Genomic DNA, 20,380 nt, shown 5'->3' with positions numbered 1-20,380 from the left:
TGAAAGTGCATAAAGTAGACATGGTGAACATACACCAAGTATCGATGAAACAAATAAAAACAACTACAATAAATACGATAGGAATCTGTAACACATCACCAATATCTCATAAGTGGCCGTGAAGACCCTAACTTAGTTATATCCAAACTGGAACTCGTTTTGATTATTTAGCACGAAGTGGCCGAGGCGAAGGATCCGATCCCATAAGAATAGGTTTACTTAGTACTACCGAGGCGAACGGCTCGATCCCATAAGCGTAGTATTACCATCATGTTGCTGAGGCGAACAGCCCGATCCCATAAGAGCTGTGTTACTATACTGCCGAGGCAAATGACCCGATCCCATTAGAGTAGAGATGTTTACCTCACTGGCAGAAGTACTTGCGACAGAGGACATGGATTTTTCATAGTCTTAAAGTATTCCTCCATTTCCAAAATAAAAAGGCTAAGTCGATACTTGGAAATCCCTAGTCTCAGTTCTATTCAAGACAATTAATATGCATAATAAACACAATAGTACAATTAAAGGCATGATGTGGATCTAAGTCTACCCGGACACCTAATAGAATATAACAACGCACGGACTCTCGTCACCTAGTACATACGAAGCTCCCCACACAAGTAATACACAACAAGATACATCTAAGGGAATGAGTTACCTCTTACAAGGTTAGGCAAGGGACTTACCTCGTTTCTAAGTTTACTTCCGGTCCACTAATCCACTCTAAAAGCCACAAATCAATGCTGAACAATCCGGAACTAGTCAAATATCGCATAATTTTAACAATATGTACTCAAAAGTTCATAATTTAGTTATTAGAGTAATTACCCAACCCAAATTGGAAGATTCTAAAAATTCGCCCCCGGGCCCACAAGCCCGGATTCCGAAAATTTTTGTAAATAAAAGTCACCTATAACCTCACGATTCCATACATGCATTTTGTTTAAAAGTATGAGTTCAAATCGACTCTCAATACTCAATTCTCATTTCTCAAAACATAGCTAAAGTTTCTTAAAATTTCACTATGATTCTCCTTTGATGTTAAATTCTATGTATAATCATGTAAAATTGTTGAAAATCGAACATAATCACTTACGCAAAGTTTGTAGATGAAAATCCCTCTTCAAAATTGCCCCCCACCGAGCCTAGGGTTCCAAAAATTAGAGAATGCCTCCAAAATCCCGTCTCCCAACCCTTTTACTAGGTGCAGATGTCGCACTTGCGGTACAGGGTTCGCAAAACGTGAACCCTCGCAATTGCGGCCAAGGTTCGCAATTGTGAACCAAGGCAAAATCCACAAACTTCGCAATTGTGATAAAATGTTCGTAATTGCGAACCAAGGCAAAAATCTACAGGCTTTGCAATTGCGGACAAATGTTCACAATTGCGAACCGACAAGCTTCACAATTGCGAACAAATTTTTGAAATTGCAAAAGATGTCAAAAATATACAATCTTCGCAATCACGATCAAATATTCGTAATTGCGATACCTGAGCACCAGCAATCTTTCCCGACAGGGAAATGGGCATAATTCTCTCGTATGACATCGAAATTCGATGATTCTTATTGCTATGACTCTGCAATTACGATACGGATCTAATGGTTCAGTCAAATCACAAATCAAAGGTTGTTTGCTCAATATAGTATCCTATATACCCAAGAAAACGACCCTGAAATATCAAATAAGAGCGCGACATAACGCAAACATGCCCAAAACGCCTCTGGACCCTCTCCAATCACACAAACCAGTCTAAAAACATAACACGAACTTGGTTGCGCGATCAAGACACAAAAATAACCTCTAGAATCACAAATCGGATGCCAAAACGCATAAATTCAATCATAAACTCAAGAATTTCCATAAACAGATCTGCGCGTCCGATTCCTATCAAATCAACTCAGAATGACGCCAAATTTTGCGTACAAATCATAAATGGCATAACGGACCTATTCCAACTTTTGGAGTCAAAATCCGACCCCAATATCAATAAAGTAAACTCCCGTTCAAACTTCTCAACCTTCCAAACCTTCAACTTTCTAACTTTCGTCAATTCAAGCCGAAACGACCTACGGACCTCGGAATCAACATCTTAACACGGTCCCAAGTCCAAAATCATCATATGAACCTATTGGAACCTTCAAATCTCGGTTCCGAGGTCGTTTACTTAAAATGTTGACTCATGTTAAACTTGGCCACCTTAAGCCACTATTAAGGAACTAACTGTTCTGATTTCAAACCGAACCCTTCCAAACCTGAACCAACCATCCCCACAAGTCATAAAATGTTAAAATCGCATATGGGTAGTCTTAATTAGGGAAAAAGGGATCTAGAAAGCAAAACGTCCGGTCGGGTCGTTACATTCTCCACCTCTTAAACAAACATTTGTCCTCGAACGAGTCTAGAATCATACTTGGAGTGCTGAATAAGTGCGGTTATCTGCTCCTCATGTCCTCCTCGGCCTCCCAAGTCGCTTCCTCGACTGGCTAACCCCTCCATTGGACCTTCACTACAGCAATTGTCTTGGACCTAAAATTGGCAAACTTGCCTGTTAATAATGGAACCTGGCTCCTCTTCATAACCCGAACTCTCATCTAGCAGAACATTGATGTAATCTAGCATGTGCGAGCTATCGGCGTGATACCTCTGGATCATAGAAACATGGAAGACTGGATGAACTCCCGATAGACTAGGAGGCAAAGCAAGCTTATAACCAACCTCCCAAACTCACTGCAACACCTCAAATGGGCAAATAAACTGTGGGTTCAGCTTGCCCTTCTTCCCGAACCTCATGATCCCCTTCACCAGTGAAACTTTGAAGAGAACCTTCTTGCCCACCATAAATGATAGATCATGCGCCTTCTGATCTGCATAACTCTTCTACCTAGACTGTGTTGTGCGAAGTCACTCCTGAATTAACTTTACCTTCTCCAAGGCATTCTTCACTAAATCAGTGCCATATAACTTAGCCTCGCCAGGCACAAACTATCCGATGGGCGAACGACATCGCCGACCATATAAAGCCTCAAATTTAGCCATCTCGATGCAGGATTGATTAACTGTTGTTGTAAGCAAACTCGGCCAAGGGCAAGAATCTATCCCACTGCCCTCCGAAGTCAATGACACATGCTCTGAGCATATCCTCCAAAATCTGAACTGTTCGTTCCGACTGCCCGTCGGTCTGCGGATGAAAAGTTGTGCTGAAGTCTACCGGGTAACCAGCTCGCTCTGCACTGCTCTCCAGAAGTACGAAGTGAACTGAAGGCTTCTATGTGAAATGATGGAAATAGGTACAACATGCAACCGAACAATCTCCTGAATGTAAATTTGGTCCAATTTCTCTAAAGAATACGTAGTCACAACCGGATAAAGTGTGCCGACTTGGTCAACCTATCGACAATTACCCAAATTGCATCAAACTTCATCAAAGTTCGTGGCAACCCAACTACAAAATTCATAGTAATGCGCTCCCATTTCCATTCAGGTATAACCATCTGCTGAAGTAGGCCATTTGGCCTCAGGTGCTCATACTTAACCTACTGGAAATTAAGGCACCTCTCTATGTACTCAACTATGTCCTTCTTCATCTGCCGCCACCAATAATGCTGCCTCAGGTCGCGATACATATTCGTAGCATCTGGATGAATAGAATACTGAAAATTGTGTGCCTCATCCAGAATCTTCTCCCTCAAGCCATCAACATTAGGAACATATAGGCTACCCTGGAGCCGTAAAACAACACCCTCACCGATGGTAACCTCCTTGGAACCACCCTCTAGTACCGTCTCTCTAAGAACCAATGGGTGCGAGCCTTGATCTGCTCAAGTAATGAAGACTGAGCCAATACGTACGTAAGAACTCCACTAGGCTTAGAAATATCAAACCTCACAAGTTTATTAGCCAAGGACTGAATGTCTAAAGCCAGTGGCCTCTCCTCTGCTGAAATGAATGCCAAACTCCCCATACTCTCAGCCTTACTACACAAGGCATCCGCAACCACATTCACCTTGCCCGGATGATAAAGTATGGTAATATCATAGTCCTTTAGTAACTCAAGCCACCTGTGCTGCCTCAAATTGAGATCCCTCTGCTTGAACAAATGCTGCAAGCTACGATGATCGGTGTAAACCTTACATGACATCCCATATAGGTAATGCCTCCAGATCTTAAGAGCATGAACTATCGCAGACAACTCCAAATTATGTACGGGGTAATTCTTCTCGTGGGGCTTCTACTGACGTGAAGCATATATAATAACTTGCCCCTCCTACATCAATACACAACCTAGGCCAACGGGTGAAACGTCGCAATATACAGCACACATCCCTGAACTGGAAGGCAGCTCTAACACCGATGTTGTAGTCAATGAGTTCTTGAACTTCTGAAAGCTTGCCTCACAATCATCAGACCATCCGAACGGAGCACCCTTCTGGGTCAATCTAGTCAAAGGTTCTGCAATAGATGAGAAGCCCTCCACAAATCGGCAATAATAACCTGCTAACCCCAAGAAGCTCCTGATCTTGGTCGCTATGGTAGGATGAGGACAACTCTGAACTTCCTCGATCTTCCTGGGATCTACCTTAATACCCTCGCTTGATACTACATGCCCTAAGAATGCCATAGAATCTAACTAAAACTCACTCTTGGAGAACTTAGCATATAGTTGCTGTTCCCGTAAGGTTTGAAGCACAACTCTCAAATGCTGCTCATGCTCCTCCATGCAACATGAGTAGATCAATATGTCATCAACATTGACAATGATAAAAGAAACAAGATATGGCCTGGACACTCCGTTCAGCAAATCCATAAATGCCGGTGGGGGCGTTAGTCAAGCCGAAGGACATCACCAAAAATTCATAGTGACAATATTTAGTCTGGAAGGCTGTCTTTGGAACATTTGAAGCACAAAACTTTAACTGATGATACCCCAATCTTAAGTCGATCTTAGAGAACACCCTGGCACCCTGCAACCGGTCAAAAAAATCATCAATACGTGGCAACAAGTACTTGTTCTTAATGGTAACTTTGTTCAACTAGAGGTAATCAATGCACATCCGCATAGTCACATCCCTCTTCTCCACGAATAACACTGGTGCATCCCGAGGTGACACACTCGGTCCGACAAACTCCTTCGCTAAAAACTCCTCAAGTTGTTCCTTCAACTCTTTCAGAGCCATGCGGTAAGGTGGAATAGAGATAGGCTGGGTAGATGGAGCCAAATCAATACAAAACTCGATGTCACGATATGGTGGCATACCTGGTAGATCAGAAGGAAACACATCAGAGAACTCCCGTACCACGGGCACTGAATCAATCATCGGAGTCTCTACATATGTGTCCCAAACATAAGCTAGAAAATCTGAACAATCTTTCTCGACTATGTGTCGAGCCTTCAGGAAAGAGATAACCCAACTAGATGCACTAACGGATGAACCCTTCCACTCCAATCTAGGCAACTCTGGTATCGCCAAGGTAACAGTCTTCGTATGGCAATCAAGGACATCATGATATGGAGACAACCAGTCCATGCAAGGGATGACCTCAAAGTCGATCATATCAAGCAACAGAAGATTCTCTCTAGTCTCATAACCACAGAAAGTCACAACACAAGTCCGATAAATCTGATCCACAATAATTGAATCTCCCACTTGCGTGGATACACATAAAGGAGTAAGCAAGGACTCACGAGGAACACCAAGAAAATGAGCAAACAGAGATGAAACATATGAATACGTAGACCCTAGATTAAATAGTATCGTAGCATCCCTACCGCAGACAGAAATAATGCCTATGATCACGACATCTTAGGCTACTGCATCTGGTCTGGATGGAAAGGCATACAACCTAGCTGGAGTGCCACCTGGCTGGCATCCACCTCTAGGACGGTCCCTACCTGCCCTCCGCCTCTAGGCGGCCTGATGACTGGTGCGGCAGCTGGTGCTGTAATCATGGGCCGATAGTCCTGGTGCTCAGCCTTGCCCCGAATTTTAGGACAAAACCTCTTCACGTGGCCAAGATCCCCGCACTCAAAACAACACCTCGGAACGCTAGACTACTTACCTGAAGTCTGACCCTGGTGGCCTGAATACCCACTGGAGGAACCCTGAATAGCTAGCGAGCGGTAAGTACTCTCTAGAATCGCACTGAAATAGGGTCGTGCTAGAGCACCCCGAGCAGGCGGTGGTGCTGATTGCATGGGCCTGCTGGGCTGACCCATCATGAATAGACCTTTTCCCCCAGGTAGGGCGCCATTGAATCCTCCAAATTGTCGGGGCCGCTTGTCCCTCAGCGGGAACTCTCCACTACCATTGCGAATACGCTTAGTTCTTCGAGCTATATCCATAACCTGAAGAAAAGAAGTCCCCATCTCTGCCTTTCGGGCCATAGGTACTTGAATCTCAAGGTGCAGACCTACAATGAACCTCCGCACCCTCTCTACATCTATGGGAAGTATAATGGATGCATGTGATGACCCAAAAGGTCATCTTATGCTTTAGAAATCGATTCTATGTTTCGAGGCCTTTAATATCTCATTTTTACCCTCCTCGATTTGCGTGTGCAGTCCGAGCATGTTTCAGGAAAGCTTTTATGTTGAAAGTTGATGAAAATAATAATTTTTGCCTTTAAAAGTTGATTTAGTTGACTTCGATCAACGTTTTGAGTAAAGGGACCCGGACTTGTGTTTTCACAGTCCCGGTGGCCCTATATCGAAATATTGGACCTAGGCATATGCCCGGAATCGAATTCGAGGTCCTTAGCTCGAGAAATGAATTTTTGATGAAAATTGACGTGATTCGTACGTCCGGTTGTGAAAATAGGAATTTCAAAGTGTTCTTGAGAATTTCATGTGATTTGGTGCTAAATTCGTAGTTCTAGGTGTTATTTTGGTGATTTGATCGCACGAGCAAGTTCGTATGGTGTTTTAGACTTGTGTGCATATTTGGTTTGGAGCCCCGAGGGCTCGGGTGAGTTTTTGATAGTCTACGAGAGGTTTGGACTTAGGAAAATCTAGTGTTTTTGGTTTCATCTGTCATCTGGTGTCTTCTTCTTCGCGTTCGCGAAGGGACTCTAGCGAATGCGAAGAGTAAATTGGCCTGTTGGAGACTTTCTTCTACGCGAACACGATGGACTGGTCGCAAACGCGGAGCGCCAGGGGAATTACCCTTCGCGAACGTGACTAGGCTATCGCGAACGCGAAACATTGGGACCTGGGGGAGGGGAAGTATACTCATCGCGAACGCGACACATGGCTCGCGAACGCGTAGGCTAGTGGGAATAAGTCTTCGTGAACATGAAGAGTATCTCGTGAACGCGTAGGCTAATAGAGTCATTGCTTCGCGATCGTGGTAGGCCCTTCACGAACGCGAAGAAGGCCTGCCCAGCGAATTAAAAACAGACCAGAATGGGAATTTCTTCAAAATTTCATATCTCTTTCAATAGAACTCGACCTAGGGCGATTTTTGAAGGGGGAATTCAACACCAAATCATAGGTTTGTACTCTTTAACTCATTTCCTTCAATTTCCATCATCACCCACTAGATTCCTAGTCCTAAACCTTGTTGTTTCATGGTAGAAATTAGGGATTTTTGGAAGAGTTGGAGGGTTTTAGCGAATTGGAGATTTAGACTTCGATTTAGGGTCGGATTCCGGAATTAATTACATACTCGGGCTTGGGGGTGAATGGGTGAATGGATTTTGGTCCGAACCTTGAGTTTTGACCAAGCGGGCCCGGGGTCGAGTTTTGACTATTTGGGGGAAGTGTTGGGAAACCTAAATTCATGTACTAAAATTGATTTCTTTAGCAATATTTGATGTTATTAAGTTAATTGTGGCTAGATACGAGTGGTTTAGAGGTGGATACTAGAGGAAAAGCGGTAATTGAGCATTAAGTGGCCCGCAGAGCGAGATAAAGTGTTGTGTCTAACCTTGGCTTGAGGGATTAGGTATTGTTGCCTATTTGCTACGTGTTTGATTGTTGAGTACAACGTATAGGTGAGGTGACGAGTACCTATGCGTTGTTGTCGAGTCATAGTATGCGAGTGAGTCTTATTCTTATAATCGTTGTATTCTTTATTCATATTGTTCATGCTTAGACTAGTTATTCTTTATGTTGAGCAACTCTTATCATGTTTTACAGAATTTGATATTGATTGAGTATTGACTCAAAGTTGAGGTTGACGTTGTAGAACTATATGTTGAAGTGAGACTTGTTATTGATAATTCTATCTCCCTGTTGTTATTGTTCTTTGTTTTGGTGAGGAGGAGTGTAAAACACAAAGGGTAATGTCGTGCCATTTTATATTCATCATCATGTGAGGAAGAGTGTAAAGCACGAAGGGTGATGCCGTGCTATTTCATATTCATTATCATGTGAGGAAGAGTGTAAAGCTCGAAGGCTAATGCCGTGCCATTCTATATTCATTATCATCATTTCTTTCATTTATTATGGTGAGGATGAGAGTAAAAGAACGAAGGGTGATACTGTGCACTTGTTTTTGCTATGTTCAATATTTCCATTGGTGCAAAGCATGTTGTTTCCTGTGTTTCTTTACTGTTACCATTTTCATGATCTTGTACTCCCCTCAACATGTCTCCCCCCTCCCATTATTTTCTATTTAGCTTCTATTAGTTGTTATTGTGCTCGTATACTGTTTAACTGCACAGGTTTATGTATGTGTCTTGTCCTAGCCTTGTCACTACTTCGCTGAGGTTATGCTCGGCACTTACCAGTGCATGTGGTCGGTTGTACTGATACTGCACTCTGCACTTTCTGTGCAGATTTCGGTACCGATCCGAGCTGATCCTGAGTTTAGCTGCTGGCTTCATCTAATCGGAAACTCAAGGTAGACCTGTTGGCGTCCGCAGGCCCCGACGTCCCCTTCCATACATTCACTTTACTATTTCTTTTGTATCGAAAACTGTTGTATTTCCTTCATACATTTGTTGTAGTTAAATCTTAGAAGTTCGTGGATTGTGACTCCAGATTCTGGGTAGCTTTATATATTAAGATTGTTATGTATTTTCGCACTCTTTTCAACTTGTTAGCGTTTAATTATTGTTAATCACTGAAAGGCTTAAGAATTGGTTTAATGATCTCTAACGTTGGCTTGCCTTGCAAGTGAAATTTTAGGCGCCATCATGGTTCCGATGGTGGGAATTCCGGGTCGTGACAATGCATGGCGAGACAAGTCAGTGAATCTCGCCTAATAGTCGGCGACAGACATGTGACCATGACGGAGTCGCTCAAACTGACCTCGAAGCTCCTCTCTCTCTAAAGGTGTTATATACTTCTCCAAGAACAGATGTGTAAACTGATCCCAAGTCAAGAGAGGTGAACTTGCAGGCCTGCTAAGAAGATAAGCCTGCCACAATCTACGGGCCTTGCCCTCAAAATGAAAAGTGGTGAAGTCCAGCTCGTTGGACTCTTATATCCCCATGTTCCGGAGTCAACCGTTGCACCGGTCAATGAAATCATGGGGGTCCTCTGACCGCTCACCCCCAAAAGTAGGGGGCAAAGCCTAGTCCATCTCTCCAGCCACTTCTGCTGATCATCAGTCGAAAAATATCTCGCACCTGCGCTCCTCCCAGCTCTAGCCAAATTCCGCTCCAGCAAACCATCACTCGCAGAAGCGCATCCACTTATGCGGAATACTTTGCGCATGTGCGACCATTCCCCATGCCAAGCCAACCTCCCATCTGTGCAGAAGAGGTCGCACCTGCGGCCAATCCCACCGCATGTTCAAAAACACCAAAAGATAGATTTCCTTCAACAATTCCTCTAAGTCCAAAATGAGTCCGAACTCAATCTGAATTACATCCGAGTCCCCCGGGGCCCCATCCATCCATACAGCCGAGTCCTAAAGCACAACACGAACTTACTTGGAGCCTCAAATCACAGCAAACAACATCAAAACCACGAATCGCACCTCAATTCAAGCCTAATGAAACTAATAAACTTCCAACTTCTAAAACTTATGTCGAACCACATCAAATCAACTCCGAATGATCTCAAATTTTGCACATTAGTCCTAAATGAAACAACAGGCCTATCAAACTCCCGAAACCAAAAATCGAACCTAATATCAACAAAGTCAACTCCCGGTCAAACCCCTCAGCCTTCTAAACCTTCGACTTTCCAACTTTCACCAAAAAGCATAAAATCAACCTACGAACCTCCAAATCCACATCCGGCCATACGCCTAAGTCAAAAATCACCATACAAAGCTATTGGAATCATCAAAATACCATTGCTGAGTTGTCTATACAAAAGTCAAACTCCGATCAACTCTTCCAACTTAAGCTTCCAACTTTAGGACTAAGCCTCCCAATTCACTACGAAACTTCCTTGAAAACGATCTAACCACCCTGGCAAGACACATAACCACAAATGAACATAGAAGAGGCAATAAATAGGGAAACGAGGCTACAATATACAAAACGACCGACCATATCGTTAAAAATTCGTACATAGTGGTGTGATTAATATCTCTCTCGCTTTTGTTTAATTTATTTTATGCCACTGTCGAATGGTGATATTGATCTCTCGTATGATCATATTTAATGTTCTATTGGTTCATTGCCTTTTATTAAACAATAAAAATATCTAGAGCGTTCTACCCGAGTTCTATACAAGTAAGTATGTTATCACGTTCTAACTTATACTAACGACTCTTACCTGACGTTTTTTTCTTTCTGGAGCTTACGATTTTCATCCCTTATTTTTGATGTTGCTAATTTTATAGTACTAGCTTCCCCATCCTCGTGTAATTAGACCCTTACTCTGACAAAATCAGAAAATATATTTCTTCTTTTTATTAGTATGTGATGATGTCAGTAGTGGTTGGTTGATTATGACCAAGTCCAAATCAAAAACTGAAGTATGTATAACAGCCAAATCTCTGTATTTGTACGTTTCCCAATTTAGCCACATGAATAATGATTTCGTGTTCCATATAAAAAGTTTTCTTACGCTTTGCAAAATTTGTTTGAGGCAAAAAAAGAAGTTTGTTTTGTTACTTTCTGGAGAACTTTCCCAATTTTTAGAACAAGCCAACCGCAATGCTTCAACAGCTAGGGCTGCTTAGCGGGATTGGACGGATATTTACGCTTAACGGTTCGGTTTATCGGTTATCGACTTATAAATGTATTAATCCGTTTGTCATCCGATAAGATATAGGGCAGATTGGTATTGAATTAGTGATTATCGGATAATTTATCGGCTAAATCAAATATACAATAAAAATTATATAATTAAGCAAGGAAGTAAACAATATAGCTAAACAATACACTCACAATCCACACCCAATAGGCTAATGATGCTCTCATTGTTAATGACAGTTTCTTCTTCTTTAATTCTTTTAATAAGTAAGCTAAAATATTGGGGATCTTTAACCAGTAATAGAAGTTCAGTTAACATAAATTCTGGATATAATTTTGCTTCAATTATCAAGTTAAATGATTTACTTGAGCAGAAAGGTATCAAGAACTATCTATATCTGCCCACTCCTACCCCTGAAACATGTTATGATGAGATTGAAACTAAAGCTGCTACGCTTCATAATGGGTAAAATATGAATATAATAATTTTTAATGGGTTAACGATTTATCCAATAAGGAAATTGAGTAATCTGCTCCCAAATCGATAAACTATTAATTTAAAATTTTAATCTGTTCACCAACTGTTAATCAGATATCCCAATACCAATAAGCCAATAAGTCACTTTCACGGTTCGGCTAATAGTTGCGATTCAGTTTTGAACAGCCCTATCAATAACCGTATAATATGACAAATCTTCATACATCATAAGTTGATTTGATATGGTATAAATATTTAAAGCGAGTAAATTTTTTGTTAAGGGTGAGTTTACTAGCATGCGTTCGAGCATGCCAATTTGTATCTCTTGTTGCATAATTACTACTCCCTCTTTTTTAATTTATGTGCACTTATTTCTTAGTTCGAGTTAAAAAGAATGACCCATTTTACTATTTGAAAATAATTTACCTTTATGCAATGACTCATAACGACACAAAATATATGTGTCTTATTTTACACTATAAATTTATAAGTCTTCTCTTTTTTCTTAAATTTCGTACCCAGCCAAATGTGTTCAAATAAATTGAAACGGAGGGAGTATATATTTTTTTATGATAGAAAACAACCACACATCAGATTTTATCATGTATGGGCCATGTATCCGTTCAACAGCGACCAATAACTTAAAAGCATCAACAACTCCTATTAAGGGCCCGACTTCAATCGAAACTGATGTCAAGCTTGAAATGGAACATCATATAATAATAAAAGCAAATACAATTTTCGATGGAAAACTTTCCCTAATATGTAAAGTGGAGACCCACGACGTTTCCTGTACAAAACTTTCGATGGTGAAAATAGTGAAACAAAAATGAAGGAAATAAATGATGAAAGGAAAAGGGTGCTATTTGTACATTATGACCCTTTACAAATTTTAATTTAAGAAAATAATTTTTTTAGATTTTTTATATATAAAAGATATATCTTTTTTTGTGTGTAAAAGTAAATTTTTCATGTGTAAAAAAAAAAGGTAGGGTCATAAATTGTGAAGGTGGGTTCACATTTCTATTTTATTCGTTATTTTGAAGTTTTCAACGGGAAGAGTCACTTAATATTACTTTTTCTGTCACATTATGGGTATTAATTTCACTATTTTAATTCTTAACGACATTAGTTTGTAGATACGGGTGCAATCAAGTAGTAGGAGAGCCAGAAATTTTACTAAGTAGTCTCAAAATATAAAGAAGTAAACAGAAAAAGAAAATAAGAGAAATATAAATTTATTTACAACTTAAATACAAGTTTTTTTTTTTTATAGAATTCGGTCAGAATTCACAATTTATCTATAACATAAATAAAAGTTTTTGGACGAAATCTGATCAAGAATTATAATTTACATACAATTTGTCTACAATTATGTTAATTGTATACATTTCGTATGTCAACTCTATACCCGACATACAAAATATGTATAATTTGTTTATGTCTTCTTATTCGAGTTTCAATCTGAAATTCCAACCAAAATCATAGAGAATCTTCAGCAAATTCTTGCAAAATTGAGATATAAACTCCAAATGATATTCACAATCATTTGCAACAACACCCAATACAAACAAATAACGTTTTAATCAAACCACGAAACTTTTTAATAGTTGTCAATGGAATTTAAACTTTAACATCTTTATGCTTAGTTTTTACCATTGTTCATAGCTGAAGTTTGAAAGGAGGATAATTTCAGACCTGTTTGTTCTTGTGTGCACTTAATTATCAATAGCTACATGCTATTCTTTTTTTTTAAGCAAGCAGGAAAATTATATATTAATAACTACTTGTTTCGTACATAGCCTTCATAGTTTGTGTCACTAAGGACACTTTGATTCCCTAAGCTTGTTAGGATATTACAAGCATCATAAGATAACGTCTTAACATAAACATTGAGTTCTTTTTGGTCACATTCCACAAAAGAGTTTACATAACATGGTGGTAATACAAAAACTTGTTTCCCTTTCTGCCTTGCCTTCTTTGCCAAGTGATGTGCAATCTTATTCCCTTGCCTGAAGGTGTGTTGGAGGATTGCCTTCTGCTGGTGCATGAACAACCTGCATTTATTAACAGTGTTGTTATATAATTTTTTCCCATGTTGTATTGAATGGATTACCTCCGTGGAGTTCGTCTATATCTCAACCGGAAACATTCCCCATTCTTGTGCTGTTTTGGGCCCCTCAATTAGTGCCTTCATTTCTGCTTGTAGTGAGCCATTATCCTGGGTAGATTTAGCAAATTCAACTATCCAATTCTCATAGGTATCTCTGATTACACCTCCAAGGCTACTTTTTTCGTTATGATTAAGAAAACTAGCATCGATGTTGTGGTTTGTTCCATTTGATCTTTATGGGGATTTTGGTAGATGTGTTGGGGCCTTTTTCAGTGAGTAGCAAAAATGCAGTTGCTTTTTGGATGATATGATTAGTATTAATAGGATAGTCCGTATTGTTTTGATTGTTATTATTCCTATTAAGACAAATATGCCAAATGACGAATGGGAAGAAGGAACTTCAGCTAAGGAAGTTATTTGCAAGGGGGGAATCTAAGTCTTTTACTTGAAGGAGCCAATATTTGTTGTTGTTGTTATAAGTTTTATCCCACCCAAGGTTTTCCCAAAAACGTTTTACGGCTTGAAATCGTAGGAAAATATGAATTATAGATTCTTCTTCTTGGCAATTGCATATAGGGCACAAGGGGTCAATGTTCTTTCCAATTTGTGAGAGATATTTCCGGCAAGGAATTCTATTATGAAGACACTGCCACAAAAAGAATTTAATTTTATTAGGACAATTTAGGTTCCAAATCCAAGAGAAGTCTAATTGATTGTTTAGAGGAGGTTCTATTAGAGTGTAACAAGTTTTTGTTGTGAAAAAACCTTTTGTATTTAAGGACCATATAGGAATGTCATTAGTAGGGCCTTTGTTACGAATTTTGGTTTTAGAAATATTTTCCTTGATATTGTTAGGAAGGTTGAGGGATAGATTATCGAAGCACCAATTTTCCTTGTAAAAAACATCTCTTATTTTTACTGAGAGGCCACTTGTAGTTAGAGGACCAGTAACTTCTTTCCTAAGGTTTCCCATATTAGATATCCAGTTGGTTTCCCATATGTTCATGTTGGAAAGGTAATGGGGTGACCAAGTGATACCTTTAGAGCAAATATCCCAACCTCTTTGGATACTTTTCGAGGTGAAGGAATTTTTAATTTTTTCTCTGTTTGTACTATAAGAGGTGATGATTAATCGGGCCCAAGGGGTTGTAGCTTTTGTAAAATTCTCCATGCAAGACTTGCTAATGTGTATAAATTCATTGAAATAGCACTATGAATACCTAAGCCTCCGTTATTTTTTGGTTGACACAAAGTAGTCCAATTAACAAGGTGCATCTTTCTTTTCTCAATGGTGCTACCCCATATAAAATCCCTTTGAGTTTTATCAATCTTGTTAAGGATATTCTTAGGAAGTAGGGTGTACTGCATATATAGATTGGGAATTGAGTTGAGGCACGAGTGAGCTAGGGTAGTCCTACCTGCTATGTTAATGAATTTTAGTTTCCAGGATGCTAGCTTAGTTCTCATATTGTCCACAATAAACTGGAAGTCTTTAGGTCTTGGACAATTATTTAGTATTGGGAAACCTGGGTAGGTACCAAAGTTATCACGTTTCTTTATACCTAGTTTATTAGAAGTATAATTAATAAGGGGAGGGTACATTTTTTAGAGAAGAGAATTTTTAATTTTGTGCTATTGATACACTGACCTGATAGGTTGCAGAAAAGGTCTAGGCCATTCTTAATGGCATGGCATGACTTATTATTTACCTTTGCCATTAGGGTAAGGTCATCATCAAAAAAAAGGTGAGAGAACTTAGGGCAATTTTTTCCTAAGGTTATTGGATCCCAATTCCTAGTATCAACTTGGTGATTTACATATCTGGTTAGCATTTCTAGGCAGAGGATGAAGATATAGGGTGAAATGGGATCTCCTTGCCTGATGCCACGACTAGGCTTAAAGAAATTTGTGACAGATCCATTTACTAGGACAGCAATACTACTTGTTGAGATACAGTTTAGTAAAAGCTTATAGAATTTAGGGGGAAAATTGAAATATTCCAGAGTGTGGTGAACAAAAGACCATTCCAAACGGTCAAAAGCTTTTTCTAGGTCAATTTCCAGAATCATTTGGCCTTGTTTGCCTTTCATCTTTTGTAATTTGGAAACTGTTTCTTGGATGATGATTGCATTATCAACAACTATTCTATTTTTCATAAAACTTGCTTGGTAAGGGCTTATTAATTGTTCTAGGAAAGGTTTTAGTCTATTTGCAAGAATTTTTGTAATAATTTTGTAGATAGTATTACAGAGACCAATTTGTCTGAAATTCCGAATGTTATTTGCATTAGGAATTTTTGGTATAAGGCACATGTAGGTCTTGTTGATATCTTTAGGAACTTCTTGGGTGTTGAATATATCATGACAAAGTTTAATTACCGACTGTCCTATGATTTTCCAATATTTCTGGAAAAAAAATGGATGGAGACCATCCGGTCCTGGGGCCGTAAAAGGGGTTTGAAAGAGTATATAGCCTTTTTAATTTTAATATCTAGTAGGGGTGTGTCTAAAGATTTTAGGTCTATCTTAGGATATGAAGAAGGGTTTCCTAGTGGGGTGGTCCACTTAGTCGAGGAGTGTGAGGTTGTGAATGTATTAGTAAAGTACTTAAGAACATGTGACATAATTTGGTCGTGTTCGTTAATCCAGTTTCCATTATCATCTTTGAAGAAATTTATTTTTTTTTCTTCTTTTTCTATTTGTAGCAGAAATATGGAAAAATTTAGTGTTTGCCTCATCGTCGTTTCGCCAAAGAATTCTATACCTTAACTTTCAATAATCCTCTTCGATTTTTAGGATATCATTGTATTCTCTTTTTAAATCTTGTTCCAATTGTTGAAGAAAAAGACTAGTAGTATAACTATTGGAATTTTGAATCCCTTGAAGCCTAGCTACTAACTTCCTCCTTTTCCCCATGATATTCCCAAAGGTATTATTCTTCCAAGGCTTAACTTTTTCTATAAAGTTTTGGCTGCCTTTCAAGTAATCATTCCTTAGCCAATTATTTTCGACTATTGTTTGAAATTCTGGATGCTTGCACCAGAAGGTTTCTAGTCTGAAGGGTACATTTTGGTGCAACCTATTTTTAGGAATTAATTCAATTAATAAAGGATTATGGTCCAAGTAGGTTTTGGGTAAGTGAATTATAGAACTTTTTGGGAACAATTCAATCCATTCCTCATTTTCTAAGATTTCATCTAGTCGTTCCATAATGAGACCCTTGTTCCTATGTCAATTATTGGACCAAGTATACTTACACCCTTTAAACCCTAAATCCATTAACTTGCAACTGCTTAGCTTAGACCATATAAAACTAGCTCTACTATCTTTGATAGGTTTTCCCCCAAATTTTTCGTTTGAAGCTAAGATATCATTGAAGTCACCTCCTACTATCCAAGGTCCTTTGTAGGTCTTACTTATATTTTTTAGATTATCCCACATCAGGTTTCTATTATGGACATTAGTACTAGCATAAATTGAAGAAAAAAGCCAGTTTTTATGAATGGGTAATACCTCTATTGTTGCATGAATCTCCTGGTTTCTACGGACTGCATTGTGAACACTGACTACTTCATGGTTCCACATCATTACCATGCCTCCTAACTGACACTCCGCTGGAACCTCTATCATCTTCGTAAACCCAAAATCATTAAGCAATTCAGCATGATACCCTATTCTTGTTTCTAGTAGAGTTACCATACAAGGTCTATGAGTATCAACCATTTCCCTAAAGTTCCTTATGAAATTGTCATTGTTTCCTCCCCTTATGTTCCATATAATAATGTTGGTTGGACGATTCATATCTAGATTAATAGTTGAGTTTGCTGGTTCCCCGTCTCCCTTATCCCTCCTGGAAACACAGGATTCCTTCTTAGGGATGGCACTAGGATCATGGCTCTGTTGCTCACTGTTGGATCCTGAGGTGGTCTGATGTCCATCGAGCACTTGAAGAGTGCTAGTGGGAAACTGAGCACATGCCTCTTCTCTTGCATCTCCTTGAAAATAAATACCTTTATCCCGTCTAGACTTGAGAACTGTAGAACTCGCTCTAAGTTTAGGTTGATAGGTTCTTCCTCCTCCTCCATTGCTGCTTCTACAGGCCCTGGCATAAGATTTTCTTGATCCTGTGGAGCTGGTACTTATTGGTGCATGGGGGGGGGGGGTCTAGGTGCTCCTGGGGTACTAGGTTGACTCATATGGTAGGAATATGGGGTTCAAATGGATGTACATTTCTGTAGGGAAGAATGGCATGTCTAGTGGAGCATTTTGTGGGTGAATTGGGTTGAACTGTGGTGGCATGTTCCATTGATTCATCATTGCATGCACCATTTGAGGGTTCAATGAAGACATCAGTGGTTGAAGAATGTTGTTTAGCCACATTTGATTTAGGTAGTTGTTCATGGCAAGTCTCATGCCCTCCGTTACTAGCTGAGCTAGGTACTGTGTGTTGTGTAGTATCACAATCACCTCTTGCCCATTGATTTGGACATTGAAGGAGATTGCATGGCCCATTAGACCTAGTTCCATCCACGATGCAGGTTGGTAATCCTGTGCTTGTGGAGGTTGGGCATACACGATTTGTGGGTTCTCTAGTGGGGAGAAGAGTGGTAGGTTCTCTATGGTTTGTGTTCTGTATTGGCGTAGTATTTGGATAAGTCTGTTCCTTCTTCTTAGGGTTGAAGGTAGTCTTCGCATTTTTAATGGAGGATTGAGAATTTAAGAGAGTCGTAGCAGGCGTGGGATTGGAGCTACTGATAGCATGGGAGTGATTAGGGGTTAGGGTAATGATAGGTGGTGAGTGCATGGCTTTTGGTTGCCCAATGTCTTATCTTATAGGAGGATCCTTCATGGGTATAGTATCCTCCTCTTCCTCTAGGGTATAGGACATTTGTCCATTTTTATTAGTTTGTGTTGCCATTTGGCTTGCATGCTCAGGAGTGGGGATATTTTCGTATCTAAGGGAATGATTTTGTTCATCTCCCTTGTCTAAATGAGGATTATTACCAGATTTTTGGTTTAGTTTCTTAATAGGGTTTGTAGGGTTATTATTAGTAAGAGGGTTATTTTTGTCCATTTGGGTGCTATTTTGCATGGCCTTATTTTCCTCCTTTTTGTTAATATGTTTAATTGACACGTTATTATCCAGCATGGCTAAGTCTTTGTCTTGAGGGGACAAGTGTACACAAGCACTTGTATTAACGTTATTTAACTTATTGTTAATTAAAACATTGGTGGTATCCCCTGATACCATTTGCTCACTTTCCAGGATAGAGAAGTGGTTTTTCATAGGCAGGGTGGTTTGATCTATGCTCATAGTGATCGGGTTCTTAGAACTAATTTGCTGTTGATAATTAAAGGATTCTTTAGGTTTGTATTGTAATAATTGAGTATTCAAGAATTTACCTGTATTAGCATTGAAGAGATTAACAGAGATACTTGGGCCTTTGGAGTTGTTGGTTGGATTAGTGAGATTTGGACGAGGATTTTTTGAACCTTGTGTTATTCCTTTACTAAAAGAGACAGTTTTCCGTTCTTCCTCTGAGTTCTCCATTGCTGTATTGGCTTGGTCCTTAGGTCAATTTTTGCTCTCTGAAGATTTTAGCACATAGCTACAATGTCCCAACGTGTGTCCAAGCCTTCCACATTTTTTACAGGGAAAGTTTTCTCCTTGGTAGTGAATGTATTGTTTATGATGGCCAACCTAAAGAAAAGGCTGGACTGGAATTTCTAGTGGGATTTTCACACAAATTCTTGCATAACGACCCCTCAGAGTGGTTGATGTACAAACATCAATTTTTAGTAAACATCCAATTGCATTTCCAATTTTTTCTAGAATTTTTGTATCATAAAACTCTATTGGCAGATGGGGAAGCCTAATCCATACTGCTGAGGTGGTTAATTTTTCCTTTATGGCCACAAAGTTTGGTCTCCATTTTGTAATATATAGTAAATGGCCATTAATGAACCATGCACCTTGATGGATGGCTTTCTTCATATTTTCCCTTTTTTTGAATTTGATAATGTAGTAGTCTTCTCCAAGGTCTATTACAAAAAATTCCTCCGTTGGATGCCAAAGTTCTTGGATCTTCTTTTTTAAATATTGGTGTAACATACGTTTCCCTACCAATTTAATGATGATAGAGCATTTCCATGACTCATAAATACTGCCTGTCTTCTTCAGTTAGAGAGATTTGTTTGATGCCTCGTGCACTAGAGATTAAGGAGTGCATGGACGTTTCCTCTTCTGTGGAAGTTTTTGTCAGATCCATGTCGGATTGTCCTAGGTTTGGGGTAAAAATCATTGGGTTAGAAGCAATTAACATTTCCTTGAAAGAAGATTTGTTCATTAATTCATTTGGCATAGGTCTTTCATGCACAATATCTGGGGGTTTGGGTGGTATTGTGTTTTGGGTTCATAGGGTTGTGGATCCATTCAAAGTACTATTCCAGAGGGATCAACCGTGGCTAAGTACATGCTAGTCACTCAGTAGCATAATACATTTGCTCTTTCGTTTTGTGCTCTGCATATTTGTATTAAACAATGTGAGCCATTAATTAGAAATTATTTTGTCACGACCTAATTCCATACTAGGTCGAGACTGTGCCTAATGCTGTCGTTAGGCAAGCTCATAAGCGAAGCTACTATTTATTTTCCTTTTTACCATATTTTTAACTACACTAAATTTAATGCAAC

The 20,380-nt window shown here is 39.4% G+C and overlaps 1 protein-coding gene across 1 annotated transcript; it reads right to left on the bottom strand.

Moving 5' to 3' along the window:
* Positions 1–1,160: 1,160 nt before the first annotated feature.
* Positions 1,161–6,366, bottom strand: LOC109205155. Its single transcript, XM_019367833.1, has 8 exons — positions 6,060–6,366; positions 5,052–5,325; positions 4,641–4,780; positions 3,668–3,816; positions 3,219–3,389; positions 2,544–2,645; positions 1,492–1,578; positions 1,161–1,349 (listed from the first exon to the last, which is right to left on the bottom strand). The coding sequence occupies exons 1-8, from the start codon at positions 6,364–6,366 to the stop codon at positions 1,161–1,163; spliced, it is 1,419 nt and encodes a 472-aa protein (XP_019223378.1).
* Between the last annotated feature and the right edge of the window lie 14,014 nt (positions 6,367–20,380).

This window comes from Nicotiana attenuata, unplaced genomic scaffold (genome assembly GCF_001879085.1).
Source record: "Nicotiana attenuata strain UT unplaced genomic scaffold, NIATTr2, whole genome shotgun sequence".
Classification (NCBI taxonomy): Eukaryota; Viridiplantae; Streptophyta; class Magnoliopsida; order Solanales; family Solanaceae; genus Nicotiana; species Nicotiana attenuata.
The sequence above is the reverse complement of the archived record's forward strand: the minus strand, read 5'-3'. Positions and strand labels throughout refer to the sequence as shown.

Excerpts from the sequence above, each read along its gene's own strand:
- LOC109205155 (XM_019367833.1), bottom strand. The coding sequence starts at position 6,366 with ATGGGGACTTCTTTTCTTCAGGTTATGGATATAGCTCGAAGAACTAAG. Across the intron at positions 3,817-4,640 it reads ATATGCTAAGTTCTCCAAGA|ATCAAGGCTCGCACCCATTG; the intron begins GTGAGTTTTAGT and ends TTACTTGAGCAG. Across the intron at positions 2,646-3,218 it reads GAGCAGTGCAGAGCGAGCTG|AGGTATCACGCCGATAGCTC; the intron begins GTTACCCGGTAG and ends TCTATGATCCAG.